General features: G+C 47.7%; 1 protein-coding gene and 1 long non-coding RNA gene across 5 annotated transcripts in view; one reads left to right on the plus strand and one right to left on the minus strand.

Annotated features, from left to right (window-relative positions):
• The window catches only part of Wdr95 (WD40 repeat domain 95), a 129,458-nt gene that overhangs the window by 61,808 nt on the left and 51,722 nt on the right, over window positions 1-15,928 (minus strand). For all 4 annotated transcript variants that reach the window (XR_015634203.1, XM_087579522.1, XM_087579521.1 and 1 more), the window contains exons 10-11: window positions 15,513-15,559; window positions 3,138-3,255 (exon numbers count right to left, since the gene is read on the minus strand). Coding sequence is in view for 3 of the 4 variants with exons in the window: in XM_087579522.1 (XP_087435648.1) it covers window positions 3,138-3,255; window positions 15,513-15,559 (165 nt within the window). In the remaining variant the exon portion in view is untranslated. The remainder of the gene's footprint in view (window positions 1-3,137; window positions 3,256-15,512; window positions 15,560-15,928) is intronic.
• LOC120095877 (uncharacterized) lies at window positions 161-2,506 on the plus strand. The gene is made up of 4 exons (XR_015634204.1): window positions 161-361; window positions 951-998; window positions 1,197-1,310; window positions 1,547-2,506. It is a non-coding gene; the product is annotated as an uncharacterized LOC120095877 (long non-coding RNA).

The following is a 15,928-nucleotide window of genomic DNA, read 5'->3' on the forward strand; positions in this document are numbered from 1 at the left end:
CCCATAATGCTCTCAGAAGGGAGAAGGGTCCACATTTCTGGGAATAAGAATGGCTTTAAAACTACCCCCCCTTTTTTTTTGTGGGCTTGGTTGTTTCAACCCTCTAGAGGGTTGGAAGTTAGTGCCAAAGTAAATACTCCCTGGGCATTCTCTGGCTGGCAGAGCCTGGAGCAGCTTCTCCTGCTAGTTTAGCTCACTCAGACAAAAGCAGAAAGCTGTACACAGTCTGAAGAGAAAATTATTATTTTCTCGGGAAATCATCTTTGTATCAGATGGGACCCTGACCATCATCCCGGGAGAATGAGAATCTTCCACTTACTTCCTTTTCCTGTTTTTGAAGACTGAGCTGAACCTGGGACAGGTGTGTGGGGACAGGACATTCAGGGAATTGGGGCAGGACGCTGATGGAGGGAGAGAGTCAGTCTCGGATGAGAGGAGCCATATTTGATGGGTGTGAGTTCTTATCTCAGGCAGCCTTCCCTAGCAGAAGCCCTTAGCCCTAATCCGTAAATTGGATCAAGCTGCGACCAACAAGAGCCACTGTGATAGATTCCCTCATCCTTTGGTCTATGTGGGGAGGATGCTAAGCTCAGAAGACACTAAGGCAACCTTCGCTTCTGATCCTCACAGACCCCAGAAGCCAGAGATCCAAAGGGACCGAAAGTAAATTTTCAATGGAAAGAGAGTATGGAGGCTGGAGCCTTGGGTAATAGGGGTGGGGGGTGGGAGTGAGGTGGGGGGAGTGTCACAGGACCACCTACAGAGCAGAGCAAGGCAAGGGCCCCCGAGCTGCCAGCAAGAGCTTGTTGGTCACAGTCAGCCTGCTCAACAAGGTTAGCAACCGCCCCCCCCCACCTCCCCCACCTCCCCCACCCCGCCCCACCCCGCCTCCCTTGGTAGAACAACAGGATGGGGGGCCTAGAAAACTCTTATGGTATACTTTCTTCCAGGTCCAGGACTTCAGGAGAAAGGCATCAACATCAGCACTTGGCATTTTGGTGTGGACCCTGCCCCTCCACCCCACCCTCCACCCCCCAACCCCCACCCAGCCCTCTGCAGGGCACTTCCTGTACAGCCTGGTTTGTGCAGCGGGATTGTTACACTCTAGGAGAAGTCTGATTCCGTTTACACTAACTGAAGACACCTGGCGAGAAAGGCACGTGCATCGTATGGTTTTTGTCTTTTGTTTTCTTTAGTACATGAAATGGGCCACCAGTGACAACTTCAATGGAAAACGTGTAGAATGGTGACAGCCTGAAGTGGGCACCATCTGAAAGGTCATCTAGGGTGATGAAGAGGATTCATCTAGGGTGATGAAGAGGATTCCGTCCGTCCTGGGATTGGTGTTTTGTTTTCTTTTTTTTTTTTTAAATATTTTATTTATTTATTATATATTATGATTACACTGTCGCTATCTTCAGACACACCAGAAGAGGGCATCAGACTCGTTTCAGATGGTTGTGAGCCACCATGTGGTTGCTGGGATTTGAACTCAGGACCTTGGGAAGAGCAGTCGGTGCTCTTAACCACTGAGCCATCTCTCCAGCCCGGTGTTTTGTTTTCTTAATCTGTCTTTGATGTTTCTCTGGTCTTTATGTTGTAGAAAAACGAACTGTTTTCTTGACCCAAGTTTTCTCTCCCCTTTACTTTTTCTTTTTCCTTTCAAAGTTAAGTTTAATGGTTTCCTGAACTCTTTTATTGAATGCTCAATAATATTTCTTCAGAAAATTTTGTTTGTTGGTTTGTTGGTTAGAGTGTATATGTGTAGAAGTTTGGTCTGGTTCTTGATCCCAGCCCTTTGCTCCAAGAAATAAAACTCAGACTCAAAAAATATATTTAGAAATCCCTTGGCCATACAGCTAGGCTCTTCTCTGACTAGATCATGACTTAAATTAGCCCATTTTCTTCTCCTCTGCATTCTGCCATGTGTTTGGTTACCTGTGCTCAGGTAACATGTGTCTGTCTCATCTCGTCTTTCTGTGACAATCTCTCTTTTATTCTCTCACCGTTACCCAGAATCCTCTCTCTTCCTGCCAGTGTCCCACCTCCTGTTTCCTGCTTCAACTCATTGGCCATCAGCTTTTTTATTGATGGGTGCTTCTTATAAGAGATTTTTATTTTTAATTTAAATCAGCTGAGCTATTTTGGTACCATTTCTTACCATCTATAGTGGTTTGGATAGGTTTGGCCCCCATAGACTGTTTGAATGCTTGGCCCACAGGGAGTGAGACTATTAGGAGGCGTGGCCTTGTTAAAATAGAATAGGCGTGGCCTTGTAGGAGGAAATGTGTTATCGTGTAGACCGGCTTTTGAGGGCTCCTAGTGTTCTGCCCGTTGTGGAAGAGACCGGCTCTCCTGGCTGTCTCCAGGTCAAGATGTAGAACCCTCAGCTCCTTCTCCAGCACCATGTCTGCCTGTGTGCCATGTCCTGCTCACTGCCGTGATGATAATGGACTGAACCTCTGAACCTGTAAGCCAGACCCAATTAAATGCTGTCCTTATAAGAGTTGCCTTGGTCATGGTGTCTGTTCACAGTAGTAAAACCCTAAGACACCATTCCTTTCCCGCATAAGCTTCTTAGTTTAGAATCTTATCCATCTGGCTTCAGCCTGCTGTAGTCAGGGAGAACAGCCACGGTATAAGACTTCCTGCCCACCTTGTGTCTACCTTCAGTCCTGATGTCCCTGCACACCACTCTGGGTTGTGGACTTTCTTAGTATAAAAGGCAGTGTTTGCTTTCTTACATATCTGAGAAACAAGGGGTTAGGTTCTCGGGGCCAGTAGAAAGCTCAGGGACTTAATCCTACAACTACAACCCCATTATCATCCTAAACCATTCGGGTCGAGTAAGATGAATTTCTTTCAGTCCCAAAGAGACCTACAATCTTCAGACCCCAGGAGACTGGCCAAGGGCCGATTCCCACCAAGAGGTTCATTTCACTAAACCAGCTAGTTATTCTTAAAGCAGTCTATGGATTTTATGTGATGTCTGTTCCCAGCTAGGTTTGCAAAGCCGCCTCAGGAGACGTGGTGGCTTCCTAAGCAGTCTAGACTATGCTTGCCCTTGGCTCAGGCGGTGAACCTGGCCAGAGAGAAGGCAGCCTGCGAGCTCGAGCAGGCGTCCTGTCTATTTTTACCTGAGAGATGAAGTCTCCGTGCGCCTTCCAGCGGACATACTCCGCATTTGGAGAGGCCATGACGCTGTGAAGGGCGATGCTAGGCATGTCCTCGACTTCCGGCATCTTCTTCCATGTTCTGAGGAGAAGGATATACGAGTCTTGGAAAGGTAGAGCTCCCTGCCCTTTTACACCCTGGCTTCAGCCAGGAGCCCTGCCCCTGGGGAACTTTCGGTCAGAGACGCCTCCTGCCTTCCTCTCATCCTTGTCCGTTCTCCGAGCCCCCAATGCTCTGTCAGTGGGGGTCTCTCTGAATGTGCACACCTCTTTTCTAGAGTGCAGTGAGAACAAAAAAAAAAAAAAACCCACGAAGCGTTTAACTGCCACAAGTAATATACCTCCCGCCCCCTGCTTTTTAAAAATGAGGCATTTGTATAACCCAAAAGGCAAATGTGCTTCGTTTAGAGACCTCTGAGTCTCTGTAGGGAGCAAGGGAAAAAAAAAAAAAAACCCAAGTTAAAACAAACGAAAAATCAAAATCGAGACAAAACGACACCAAAAATAAAGAACTCTACTGGGTGAGCAGTGTTATTGTCCCCTTTCCCAGAGGAGGAAACAGAGGCACAAAAGATAAAAGACTTCCCAATGCGAACACCTAGGAGCATCGGAATTCCATCATGGGCAACCTGGATTTCAAGGGCAAAATGTTCTGAATGGATTGACCTCCAATTCACAATTGCGTGATGATGGTCTCACATTCAATAAATCTCAGAACTGTGATTCAGATCTTCCAGTAAGTGTCCCCAAAATGGAGATCACCGAGACTGAGGTACCTATACATTCCCACGAGATGCCCTGGCCACAGGTCCAAGGTTAAAGCATAAGCATGGGGGATGGGCCTGATTCCAGGGCTTGGTCCTCCATTCTGGAGTGCATTCGATTAAATGTCTTTAAGAGAGATAACTTTTCAGTGGGCTAAAACATGTGAACTTAATACTTGAAAGGTGGCTGTGGCGGTTTGAATAGGAGTAGCTCCCATAGTTTCTTGTGTTTGAATGTTTGACAGAAGGGAGTGACACTATTTGGAGGCGTGGCCATGCTAGAGGAGGCGTGGCCATGCTAGAGGAGGCGTGGCCATGCTAGAGGAGGTGTGGCCATGCTAGAGGAGGTGTGGCCATGCTAGAGGAGGTGTGGCCATGCTAGAGGAAGTGTGTCACTGTAGAGGTGGAGCTTTGAGGTTTCTTATAGATACTCAAGTCTGTCCAGTGTGACAGCCTCCTCCTGCTGCCTGTGGTTCAAAATGCAGAACTTTCTGCTCTCCCAGCACCATGTCTACCTGCCATGCTTCCCGCCATGATGATAATGGACTGAACCTCTGAAATTGTAAGCCAGCTTCAGTTAAATGTTTCCCTTTATGAGGGTTGCCATGATCATGGTGTCTCTTCACAGCAATGAAACCCTAACTAAGACAGTAGTCAAAACTTTTAATAAATTAGTCAAAGCATACTGCCCTTGTGTGAATTATTAAAATATCCAAGGGAAAAATTCATGACATTCTTAATAAAATTGGGTGATGTTCTCAAAGAATTAATAAAATGTTGCAACTTATCTTGAGGTAAGAAAAAGGATGTCTCAAACCTTAAACTCTCCATGGACAACTGTGGGAGATTGGTTCTAATGTTTTGATTAAATCAGGAATCTGCATGTCTAAATGCTAAAGGTCTTTGTCCCCAACTGGTTTTTGATCAATCAATAAAGATGCCAATGGCCAATGGTTGGGTATGGGGTGGGACCATTAGAGTTGCACTGGCTAGGATGCAGAGAGGAAAGTGAATCGCTAGGACTTGGGAAAGAAGGATGGGATACAGGAGTGGCAGGAGATGAAGACATCCAGATCCTGAATGGACCAGGGGTAGCAGGGGAAGGTTTAGGAATGCCCAGTCTTTGAGGTAGCCAAGGCATTTTAAAAATAAGCTAGTGATGGAGTTGGGGATTTAGCTCAGTGGTAGAGAGCTTGTCTAGCAACCGCAAGGTCCTGGGTTCAGTCCCCAGCTCCGAAAAAAAAAGAGAGAAAAAAAAAGCTAGTGTGTGTGTGTGTGTGTGTGTGTGTGTGTGTGTGTGTGTGTGTGATTCAAGGATCCAAAGATAGCTCCTGGGCCAGTAGGTGTGCGATCCTCTGGGAGCACAAAGTGGTGTAGCACCAATTCACTGATACAGACAACATTGGAAAAAAAACAAAGGAATTAGAGGTGTTCATGCAGGGTGAAAACATTCAGAGAGAAGCCTCCCTGATAAGAAGCAGACACAAGTCAACCGCTTGCAGTTGCAAGATGCATGTGACAGAGGTTTAGAGGTACAGGGGAGCCGACAAAGGTGAACTGAGAGTGCAGACAGCTAATTGAAAAGCATGTCCACAAAAGCAAGCATTTCTGAAGTTTGGTCAATGGTCAAGCAAGACTGTGTTTACCAAAAGCCTTTCTTTTAACTTGATTTAAAAACAAAAATCCTACCACAGGCAACTGATGAGTCCACATGCTTACAGTTTCTCGTAAAGACTCTTTCAGCCATCTCTTGGTAGCAGAGAAGTAAATGCTATACTGTTAGGTTTCGACCATTTAAAAATGGTTAACTAGTTAGAAACTAAAAACAGAATCCCTTGAATTTAAGATCAGATGAGAAAGCCAGTGTTTAACCACCCGCCATCCACCCTTCCTGCCTCTTTCACCCACTCTTTATCCAGTCTTCATTCCCCTCCATCCATTCTTTATCCATCCGTTCATCCATCTATCCATCTGCTCACCCATCCATCCACTCACCCATCCATCCATCCATCCACCCAACCATCTATCCATCCATCCACTCACCCATCCATCCATCCATCCATCCACTCACTCACCCATCCATCCATCCATCCACCTACACATCCATCCATCCATCCATCCATCCATCCACTCACCCATCCATCCATCCACCTACACATCCATCCATCCATCCATCCATCCATCCATCCACTCATCCATCCATCTACCCACCTACCCATCCATCCATCCATCCATCCATCCATCCATCCATCCATCCATCCACTCACTCACCCATCCATCCATCCACCTACACATCCATCCATCCATCCACTCACCCATCCATCCATCCACTCACCCATCCATCCATCCACCTACACATCCATCCATCCATCCATTCATCCATCCATCCATCCATCCATCCATCCATCCACTCATCCATCCATCATCCACCCATCCATCTACCCATCTATCCACAGTCTACTGGGATTCATAAATAAAACTTGTAATTTCTATGCTATGGGAGCTCCAGTGTAGTGACAGAGAGAGTATGAAGAAGACATCCTGCTTCAGAGGCACAAGACCAGTCAATGAGATATATCCATCCCAGCAACATTGGGAATGTAAGCTGTGCAGGACTGGGTGGCCTCCCTAAGAAAAGGTGCCACATGAAGGCCCTGAAAGAGACTCTAAGCAGACAGCGGAAGCCTCCAAGGCAGATGCAAAGGACATAACAGAAGACAGTGTTTGTCAGAAGGCCACCTTCAGACTGTGATGGGTCATTGGGTTAGGCAGGCATCATCAAGAATTGCATGGAGGGGTTGGGGATTTAGCTCAGTGGTAGAGCGCTTGCCTAGGAAGCGCAAGGCCCTGGGTTCGATCCCCAGCTCCGAAAAAAAGAACCAAAAAAAAAAAAAAAAAGAATTGCATGGAGAAAATTAAAATGGCTCCCTGTCCTGGCATGCTTTGTGGGGAACATGAAATGTTTTATCTAGAAGAGAGGCACCGTCAACCTCACCATCTCCTCTACTCCCTGACATCACCATGACAGGGATCTGTCATCCGAGAAGTCACAGCACATTTTACACAATGATTGACCAACATCACAAGGCCTCCATCTATCTTGGCCTTCCAGACCTCTTGGAGCTTTGATCTTGTTCTCCACTCTTGCAGGTCACCTATCCTGCTACAGCCATCGTCACCTGACTGCCCTTCCTCAGGTTCCTCAGATATGTCCCACCCAAGGGCCCATCTACGGTGGCACTTCTCTCTGGAAAATACCCCTCCCCTGGGCCCTCACATGGTGCCCTCCCTTCCCTTCCTCCCCCCTTCGATGCTATGAACGTCTCAGTAGGGCCTATCTCAGCTTCCTCACCAAACACTACATACTTGCCCTTGGGCACCCATGTACATACATGTGGATTCTGAACATCTTAACTCTTTTTATTTTTTTTTTCAGAACATTTACCAGCTTCGAAAACATCATATAACTTGCTATATTTTGTTTCATTTTGCTCCCACTAGACTGAAATTTCCACAGGGGCAGAGATTTCTTGTTTCGTTCACTGAGATGTTTATTATAAACACTTATGGCCAAGACCGGCCATCGTAGAGACTCAGTTAATATTGGCTGAACGTACATACAATTGGATGCACTTCCCCTGTGTGATGGCTACTCCCAGTTGCCAACTTGACTACATCTGGAATGAACTACATTCCGGAAATGGAGGGCACACCTGTGATCTAAATCTTGAGGCTGGAAGACACAGGCTTTTGAACCAGATCTTGAGGCATAGTGGTCATGAAAAGCTTAGGTCCAAGTAAGGCTTTTAATCCCAGGAGATAGAAGCAAGATCTACGAGTTCAAGGTCAGCCCGGGACAGAGCAAGTTCCAAGAACAGCTTAGGTCCAGGCATGGTGGTACACACCTTTAATCTGGGCCCCACCTTCTGCTGGAGGCCTAGATGAGGACCCTGGAAGAAGGAAGGCTCACACTTTTTCGCCTGCTTGCACTGGCCTGCACATCTGTTGGAACCTGCTTCTTCAGGATCCCATCTTATATGGAAAGCAGCTGAAACACCCGCCTCGTGAGTCTGAGTAACTACTAGACACTTGGATTTTCCATCTGTAGCTGCCCATCGTTGGGTTAGTTGGACTGTAAGTCATTCCAATAATTTCCTTCAATATAACAGAGACAGACAGTCCATACATTCTGACTCCAGAGAACCCTGACTAAGACACCCTACAAACCAACCAAATGAAACAAGGGATCGGCAATGAGGGTGAGAGGGACCAGGTAGAAGCTCGTGTCTGAGATACTGAGGGCAGGTCAAATGAGAGCAGTGGTCCCTTGAAGATGGCCATAGGCTAGAGCTATCATGGGAGTTAAAATAGGCACAACTTGGTGCCCGGTATCGGGACAGGAAAAATAGCCAAGCTAGGATGGTTCTTCTTTATATAAACCATTAAAAACAAACAAACAAACAAACAAAACCCAAAACCTGTCAGATTGAAATGACGGACGCCCCACACAGGCTCATGCTCTGTACAAAGGACACGGCACGTGCTGGTGCTAGCTACTGCCGCTGCCGTGAATGCTGTCGAAACTTTGGATGGGAGGCAAGGCTGGAGGAAGCGTGTCACCTCAGTGAGGATTCTTGGGGACATTATTCCTGGCTCCTTCCTGTCATTCTGAAGGCTGTCTGCCAGGAAGTGAGGCTATCTCTCACCACACGCTGCAACCGTGGCGTTCTGCCCAAGAGATGATCCACTGTGGGCCGAACCCTCTCTGAAAACGGGATGGTCAAAAGACGTTCTTCCTTAAGCTCTCTCTGTCAGGTAGGCTGGCGTGGTGACGTACAGCTCACAGAAAACTCCATCTAAGGCAAATGTCAAGTATTTTTATTCATGTTCTATTTTCCCACTGACATCCGGAGAGCATGCGCTCTATCCTGGTACATCCCCCAGAAGCCTTCTGGTATCCCCTAAAACTAGGGATGCCCTTGGCTAGTCCACTGCAGATAGGAACAGATGCACTGCAGGCTAAACCTGGGGGGTGGGGTGGGGAAAGCTAGATTTGTAGGTAGCCCCACGAGTCTGGCTTCTCTCCAGCTCTGGAAGACTGTAAATTCCTCTCATGATAAGCAGTGCCCACTTGCTAGAATCCTCCCGTTCTCAGGGCTCCCAGACGGTCCTCCGCCTAGGGCTGTTTCTTGCATTCCAACCCTTTGATCCTTCCTTTTTGATCGCTTAGGTCTGTCCCCTCCTCCCTCTCCCACCCGTAATTCTAAGCTCAGTGTGGGAGGACCAATTTTCTAAGAAAATCTTGAAGATTCTTTTTGGGGAATAGCCCCCTTCCTTTCCTGTAATTTTTGGATCATAGGGATAGCCAGCTGCAGAGCCACACAGAGCCCCAGCCCTTATGACCCAGCAAACATATGGGTGGCTGTCTCCGAAGGCAGGCTGGGAACCCCCTGCGTCACAGAGGTCAGAACTGACTATTTCCTGAAACAGCTTTCTCAAATTTTCTCTGCTCCTTTTTCTTCGAAATCCTGGCAAAAGAGATGCCTACCTGCTTGCTTCTACATGGGTCAGCCAGAGTGGCGGGACACTGGGTCGCGTGATCCTATCTGCGTGCTTTTCTGTTCCCTACCACTACGTGCTGGAGTACCGTACCATAACCCTGGTTGTTCAATATAAACGGATTGCACTGATTTTCTAGATCCTGGCTGGAAGGTTGTCTGAGATGTCAATTGTCTGTGTTTGCATCTGAGTGTGTCAGGACAGGGACATCCGTGTCTTCCTGAGTTTGAGGGGAGTGCATCTAGGAAGCCCCCAGTGGTTTCTGCAAAATCTGCCTGAGGTGGGGGCACTATCATGGGTACTAGTACCATGCCTGCGCCTAAGTGAGCAAAGCTGTGTGTAGGAGACTGTACTTACGGGGAATTCCGTCTGTCTGTCTATCTGTCTGTCTGTCATGAAGAATCAGTATGAGTGACAGTGTGTGCACAGGTGTATGATTGGGTTTCTTTCAGGCACTATAAGGTTTTTTTTTTCTTTCCGTTTTTGCTGGGATGTGTTGCAGCTTACTTATGGCGTACTATGTGAGGATCAGGAGCCCCGATGGGGTGTTTTGGAAAAGGGGTGTCCGCTCCATAGTCCATGCTCGTAGGGTGAAACTAGAAGCTTCATTTGGACATGTGACAAAGGTGACCCATGGAGAATGTGTCAGAGATGTCCCACACTGTACGGGGGATGTATTTGAACTTTTATTTTTTTAGGGGTGGGACTTAAGGGTATATGTTAAAGTCTCTGGTGTGGATGTCCATTGGGTTATCTTGGGAGCTTCTGTGTGATGTATAGAATCTTTAGAGGTGACTGTGGGACATCTGTACTGGGTCCCTGGAGGATCCATAATGCTCTCCATGACTCTGGAGTGGGGAGGAATCTGCCCATATGTCTCTCCTTGTTTCCAGGCTGTTCTCTCTCTCTCTCTCTCTCTCTCTCTCTCTCTCTCTCTCTCTCTCTCTCTAAGTAAGTATCAGCAAAAGCCTCTGGTGAAATGACCAGCCTTCGCCTGATTGTCTGATGCAAGGATAGCTCCCTCCCAGTGGCTGTGGAGAGAAGTGGTATTGACTCTGTGTGTGTGTGTGTGTGTGTGTGTGTGTGTGTGTGTGTGTGTGTACACTTCGGTCATGCAGTGGTTACACCCATCCCCAGGTCACCTACTAACACCCCTCTCATACCCCAGCATCACAAACACGTACTCACCTCCAGTGTTGTTCTGGTGGACGCTGAGGAGGTGCATCAAGTGCCCTCCCTACCTGCCAATCTGCAGGGCACTGCAAGTGTGGCACAAGGACAGACCTGCCCTTCTGCCCACTGCTTCCAGAGGGAGTTTGAAAATAAGATGCGCCACAGAGAACATCAAACAAGGACACTTCCGTTAGGAAGAGTCCCAGATCTCCTCACAGAGAGGCCACGTTAGGACACAGTTATTCCCGATGCTCGGGAGAAATGACCCTATCCTACCGGCATGCTCCGGGTGCAGGGAGACTGGCATTTTCTCCCAGTCTCGCTGTGAGGGACCTGAGCTGAGGAAGTTCACCCTCTTACCCAAGGCTCCTACATGGGATAGGCTCACCTAGCTGCCCATCAGTGAGGGCGATTCCTGCTCCCCTCCCATCTATGGGTCCTCTCCGCTGGGTCCCTAGCAGCATGGGCATCATCTCAGGAATCAACCCCAGGCCGCAGCAAAAGCATCCGAACGGGGATTGTTAAGGCCTGAGCTGCACAGTCAGCCTGCCTCTGTGCAGGCTCCTCGTCCTCTGGTTCAGGCAAGCAAGCGTCAAACATGCTCGGAACAAACAGCTTCTAGACTGAACACAGAGTCTTCCTGCCACTGTTCCATAAAAACCAGGACAACCAACGATGTTTGCGCACCGTTTCCATTCCGTCAAGTATTACGTGTCACCCGAAGACAGATTAAAGCACAGAAGAGGGCTGGAGAGGTGGCTCAGCGGTTAAGAGCACTGAATGCACTTCCAGAGGTCCTGAGTTCAAATCCCAGCAACCACATGGTGGCTCACAAACATCTGTAATGGGATCTGATGCCCTCTTCTGGTGTGTCTGAAGACAGCAACAGTGTACTTAATAAATAAATAAATAAATCTTTTTTTTTTCTCTTTTTTTTGGAGCTGGGGATTGAACCCAGGGCCTTGCACTTGCTAGGCAAGCGCTCTACCACTGAGCTAAATCCCCAACCCAATAAATAAATCTTTAAAAAAAAATAAAGCACAGAAGAGAGCACAGGCGAGGCCCCATCAAATAGTATCAAATGATGGATCGTGTATGCATCATACATGAGTCCTGCGCGTGTTGGTATGGAATGGCCTGGAACCTGGAACACATGGGGAGGGGTGTTTATCCTTAGCTTGTGGCTATATGGTGATTTTTGAACATCTTTCCTTTTTTGTTTGAAAAAAGGCCTTTTTAGCTAGCTTAGAAGACAAGTTTATTTCTGACTTATACTTTCTGAGTCACTTCAGGCAGGACACCATCTCCAGTTTCCAAGAAGCAGGCCAGGTAGCTGTCCGGTGTAGCGGAGATTTTGCTACACTGCTTTAAGTTCCCGGTGGGTCATGTGCTTCTAAGAACTCTTTGGATTTGCAAATGGGACACACACACACACACACACACACACACACACACACACACACACACACACACATGCGCGCGCCAGTTACTTTTTAAATGCCTTGGCTACCTCCTGGTCACTCCTAAACCTTCCCCGGCTACGCCAGGCCCAATCAGGGATTCTTACATGGCTCATTGGCTCTTTCTTCTGCAGTTCTCCTAACGTATCTTGGCTACCCTCCATCTCTTCCCTCCTGCATCCTAGCCCGGGTAACTCTAAAGGGCCCTCCCACCCAGTCTCCCTTTGCCCAACCATTGGCCACTGGCATTTTTATTGATGGATCAAAAAGCCAATTGAGGACAAGGACCTTTAGCATTTGGACACACAGACTCCCTATTGAATCAAAGCCTTAGAACCAATCTCCAACAAGCCAGTCCGCAGGGTCAGTTTGTTCCTCTCCAGGACAGGTATGGGTTTGCCGTTCAAGTCCTGACCTCAGGACATCCTGTATCGCCTCATTAGTTGAGTGAGTCTTTCCTCCTGGATGTGTCTGAATTACCTTCTTCAAATCTCAACCATCTCTGGGTGGGTGGTAACATTTTCTGGGTGATTGTGCAGGACTCAGAGGCAGGGGAAGTCCCTGCCAGGGACCACACCTCTGGGCTGGTGTGCTCTATCCTCTTACCCCTACAGTGTGGATGTAGAGAATTCCCCAAAGGCTGTATTTGTCCTCAGTCTTTGTCCAGCTGGTGGGAGGTGCTAGAACCTGGAAGTGGTGAGGCTTAGAGGGAGGAAGAGATCCCAGCCCCTCCTCCTCCTGTCTCCTTTGTTTGTAGACCACCGTGAGATGGTACTGTGTCCCTATGGGCTATAAGCAACAGGCAAAGTGACCAAAGGCTGAAATCACCCAAACTGAGCAAAAGGAACCCTTTTCTCTTTAAAGGTATGTTGTCTTGGTGCTACAAAGCTGAGACAGCATCCCTGCCTTCACAACTATGAACCGAAAGCTCGCCAAAGGCATTTGGTGGTAAGAAAGGTGCTGGGTGTGACTCATGCCGTGGGCATCGAAGAAGAGGGCTCTGAGCTGTGCTCTGGGACACTTTCTGGAAGAGACGGGATTGGATCCCAGGATTGTTGGAGAGAAACCTTCGGGATGGTGGCGTGGGAGAAAGGTGCAGTAAAGGTGACTTTGTAACTGGCCCCTGGAACACAGGCCGTGTCAGTTTGAATGAGAAATAAGAATCTCTCAGACTGCTGAGAGGCCTCCCCCACCATCATGGATGCTATTCCCCGCCCCCCCAGAACTGTAAGCCAAAATAAACTCTTCCTTCCACAAGTTGTTTTCACTCACGATGTTTTTTATCACAGCAACAGGAAAGTGACTAATATGTTAGGCAGGAGTGGGAAACTCTTCCTTTTCTTTGTGTTTTCCCCACTTGGCTCTCTGGGTGTCGGAGAGGCTTGGTATCTGAGTCACCACACGGAGGCTGCCCTGCAAACCCATCTATTACTTGGACAATTACTTAAACTATGATTTGAATAGCAAATGAATTTCCAGGGTGAAAACTCACTGAACTGGGGGATGTTTGTTACATAATTAGTCAGCGTTCTATCGCTGTGAAGAAACAACATGACCAAGGCAGCTCTTATAAAGGCAAACATGTAGTCAGGCTTGGCTTACAGTTTCAGAGGTTTAACTAGGTACTGTCATCATGGCGGGAAGCATGGGGCTGTTCAGGCAGACATGGTGCTGGAGAGGAGCTGAGAGTTCTACAACTGGATCGGCAAGCAGCAGCAAGAGACAAACACTGGGCCTGGCTTGAACATTAGAAACTTCAGAGCCCACTCCCAGTGACACACTTCCTCCAACAAGGCCACACCCACTCCAGCAAGGCCACGCCTCCTAATCCCTGTCAAGTAGCTCAACCACCAAATGACCAAGCATTCAAGTCTATGAGTCTGCTGGAGAGATGGCTCAGCGGTTAAGAGCACTGACTGCTCTTCCAGAGGTCCTGAGTTCAAATCCCAGCAACCACATGGTGGCTCACAACCATCTGTAATGAGATCTGATGCCCTCTTCTGGTGTGTCTGAAGACAGTTACAGTGTACTTATATATAATAAATAAATCTTTAAAATAAAAATAAAGGTCAAATCTATGAGTCCTTGGTGGCCATTACTATTCAAAATACTACACATGGCTTGCTCCCTCTGAGTTATAGAGCTAATTATCTGGTCCTCTGGATATTTTATGCCTACTTGAAATACCCATCTCAATTTTTTTTTGTATTACTGATTTTATTATCATGTGCTTTGTTATATGGAGAACTGTTTCTTGAATAGATGAATGAATCTGGCTTTGGAGGCACGTCTGGTATTGTAGTCATGACAGGAGTACGAGGCAGAGCTGAGAGATGAATACGGAATGGAACGAGAGTGTGAGGTGGGAATGCGAGCCTAAGGGAATTAGGGAGGAGAAAAGCAAAGCCCTCAAGCCCGAAATGTGTGTGTGCATGTGCGTGTGCATGTGTGTATGTATACATATGTACATGTGTGTATGTGCATGTGTGCATGTGCATGTGTACATGTATGCATGTGTACATGTGTGTGTGCATGTGCGTGTGCATGTGTGTATGTATACATGTGTACATGTGTGTATGTGCATGTGTGCATGTGCATGTGTACATGTATGCATGTGTACATGTGTGTGTGCGTGTGGGCATGTGCATGTGTACATGTATACATGTGTACATGTGTGTGTGCATGTGCGTGTGCATGTGTGTATGTATACATGTGTACGTGTGTGTATGTGCATGTGTGCTGTGCATGTGTGCTGTACATGTGTGCATGTGCATGTGTACATGTATGCGTGTGTACATGTGTGTGTGTGCGTGTGCGCATGTGTGCACGTATGCATGTGTGCAAGCATGCAGGTTCATATGTCCAGTGCGTGTGGAGACAGAGGTTGACATTAGCTGTATTTTTCACTTACTCTCCACCTTCTTTAGAGACAAGGCTTCTCACTGAACACGGGGCTCAATTAAGGTAGTCTGGTCAGCTGGCCTCCCCCAGCAACTCACCTGTCGCCATTCCAGCCCCACTGCTGGGATTTTCGGTGTGCTGCACCTGCACCCATCTTTTATTCATCTTTTACCTGAATGCAGTTCCCCACATTTGAACAATAAACCCTTTACCGAGTGAGCCATTTCCCCAAGCCCATCGGACATCCTGAGAACATTTTTTTTCTTTTTTCTTTTTTTCGGAGCTGGGGACCGAACCCAGGGCCTTGCGCTTGCTAGGCAAGCGCTCTACCACTGAGCTAAATCCCCAACCCCTCCTGAGAACATTTGCTTGAGTCTTTTAACCCTAGGACGATACACATACAAAATATTGTGGAAAAAAATTTGCTTTGAAAACACATGGCTCCATTTCTTCCACCACTGGATTTAAGCTTCAATATTTACCTCAGTAGTTCACCTACAGATGTCAGAACCAGAATGTTCACACATCCCTGCAATCAATTTGAAAAAGAAAGAGAACAATGAGCGAAAAGGCGATATCCCACTTGTCCTGAGTGTACTAGCAACGTGCACTCTCAATAGAGGCAGCAACCAGCATTTCTCCACAAGAAAGGGGTGGATGACTTTGCAGATGGCCTCCCTCTCCCCAGGCAGATGGGATGTCACATGCAGAGACACTGGGCTGCTATAACCCTGAGTGGGGCATGAGCTCAGCCAGACTGCACCTGTCCGAGTGTCAGGCCTCAGAGTCACAGGGCACTGCCCTGTGGCACCCAGAGGATCATGATCATGCCAGCACATGCGGCACAGTGAGCGGTGTTCGGGATTGCATTTGATATGGCGGGAAACCCGGGCATAAG

Source organism: Rattus norvegicus, chromosome 12, assembly GCF_021556685.1.
Source record: "Rattus norvegicus strain SHRSP/BbbUtx chromosome 12, alternate assembly SHRSP_T2T, whole genome shotgun sequence".
Lineage (NCBI taxonomy): Eukaryota > Metazoa > Chordata > Mammalia > Rodentia > Muridae > Rattus > Rattus norvegicus.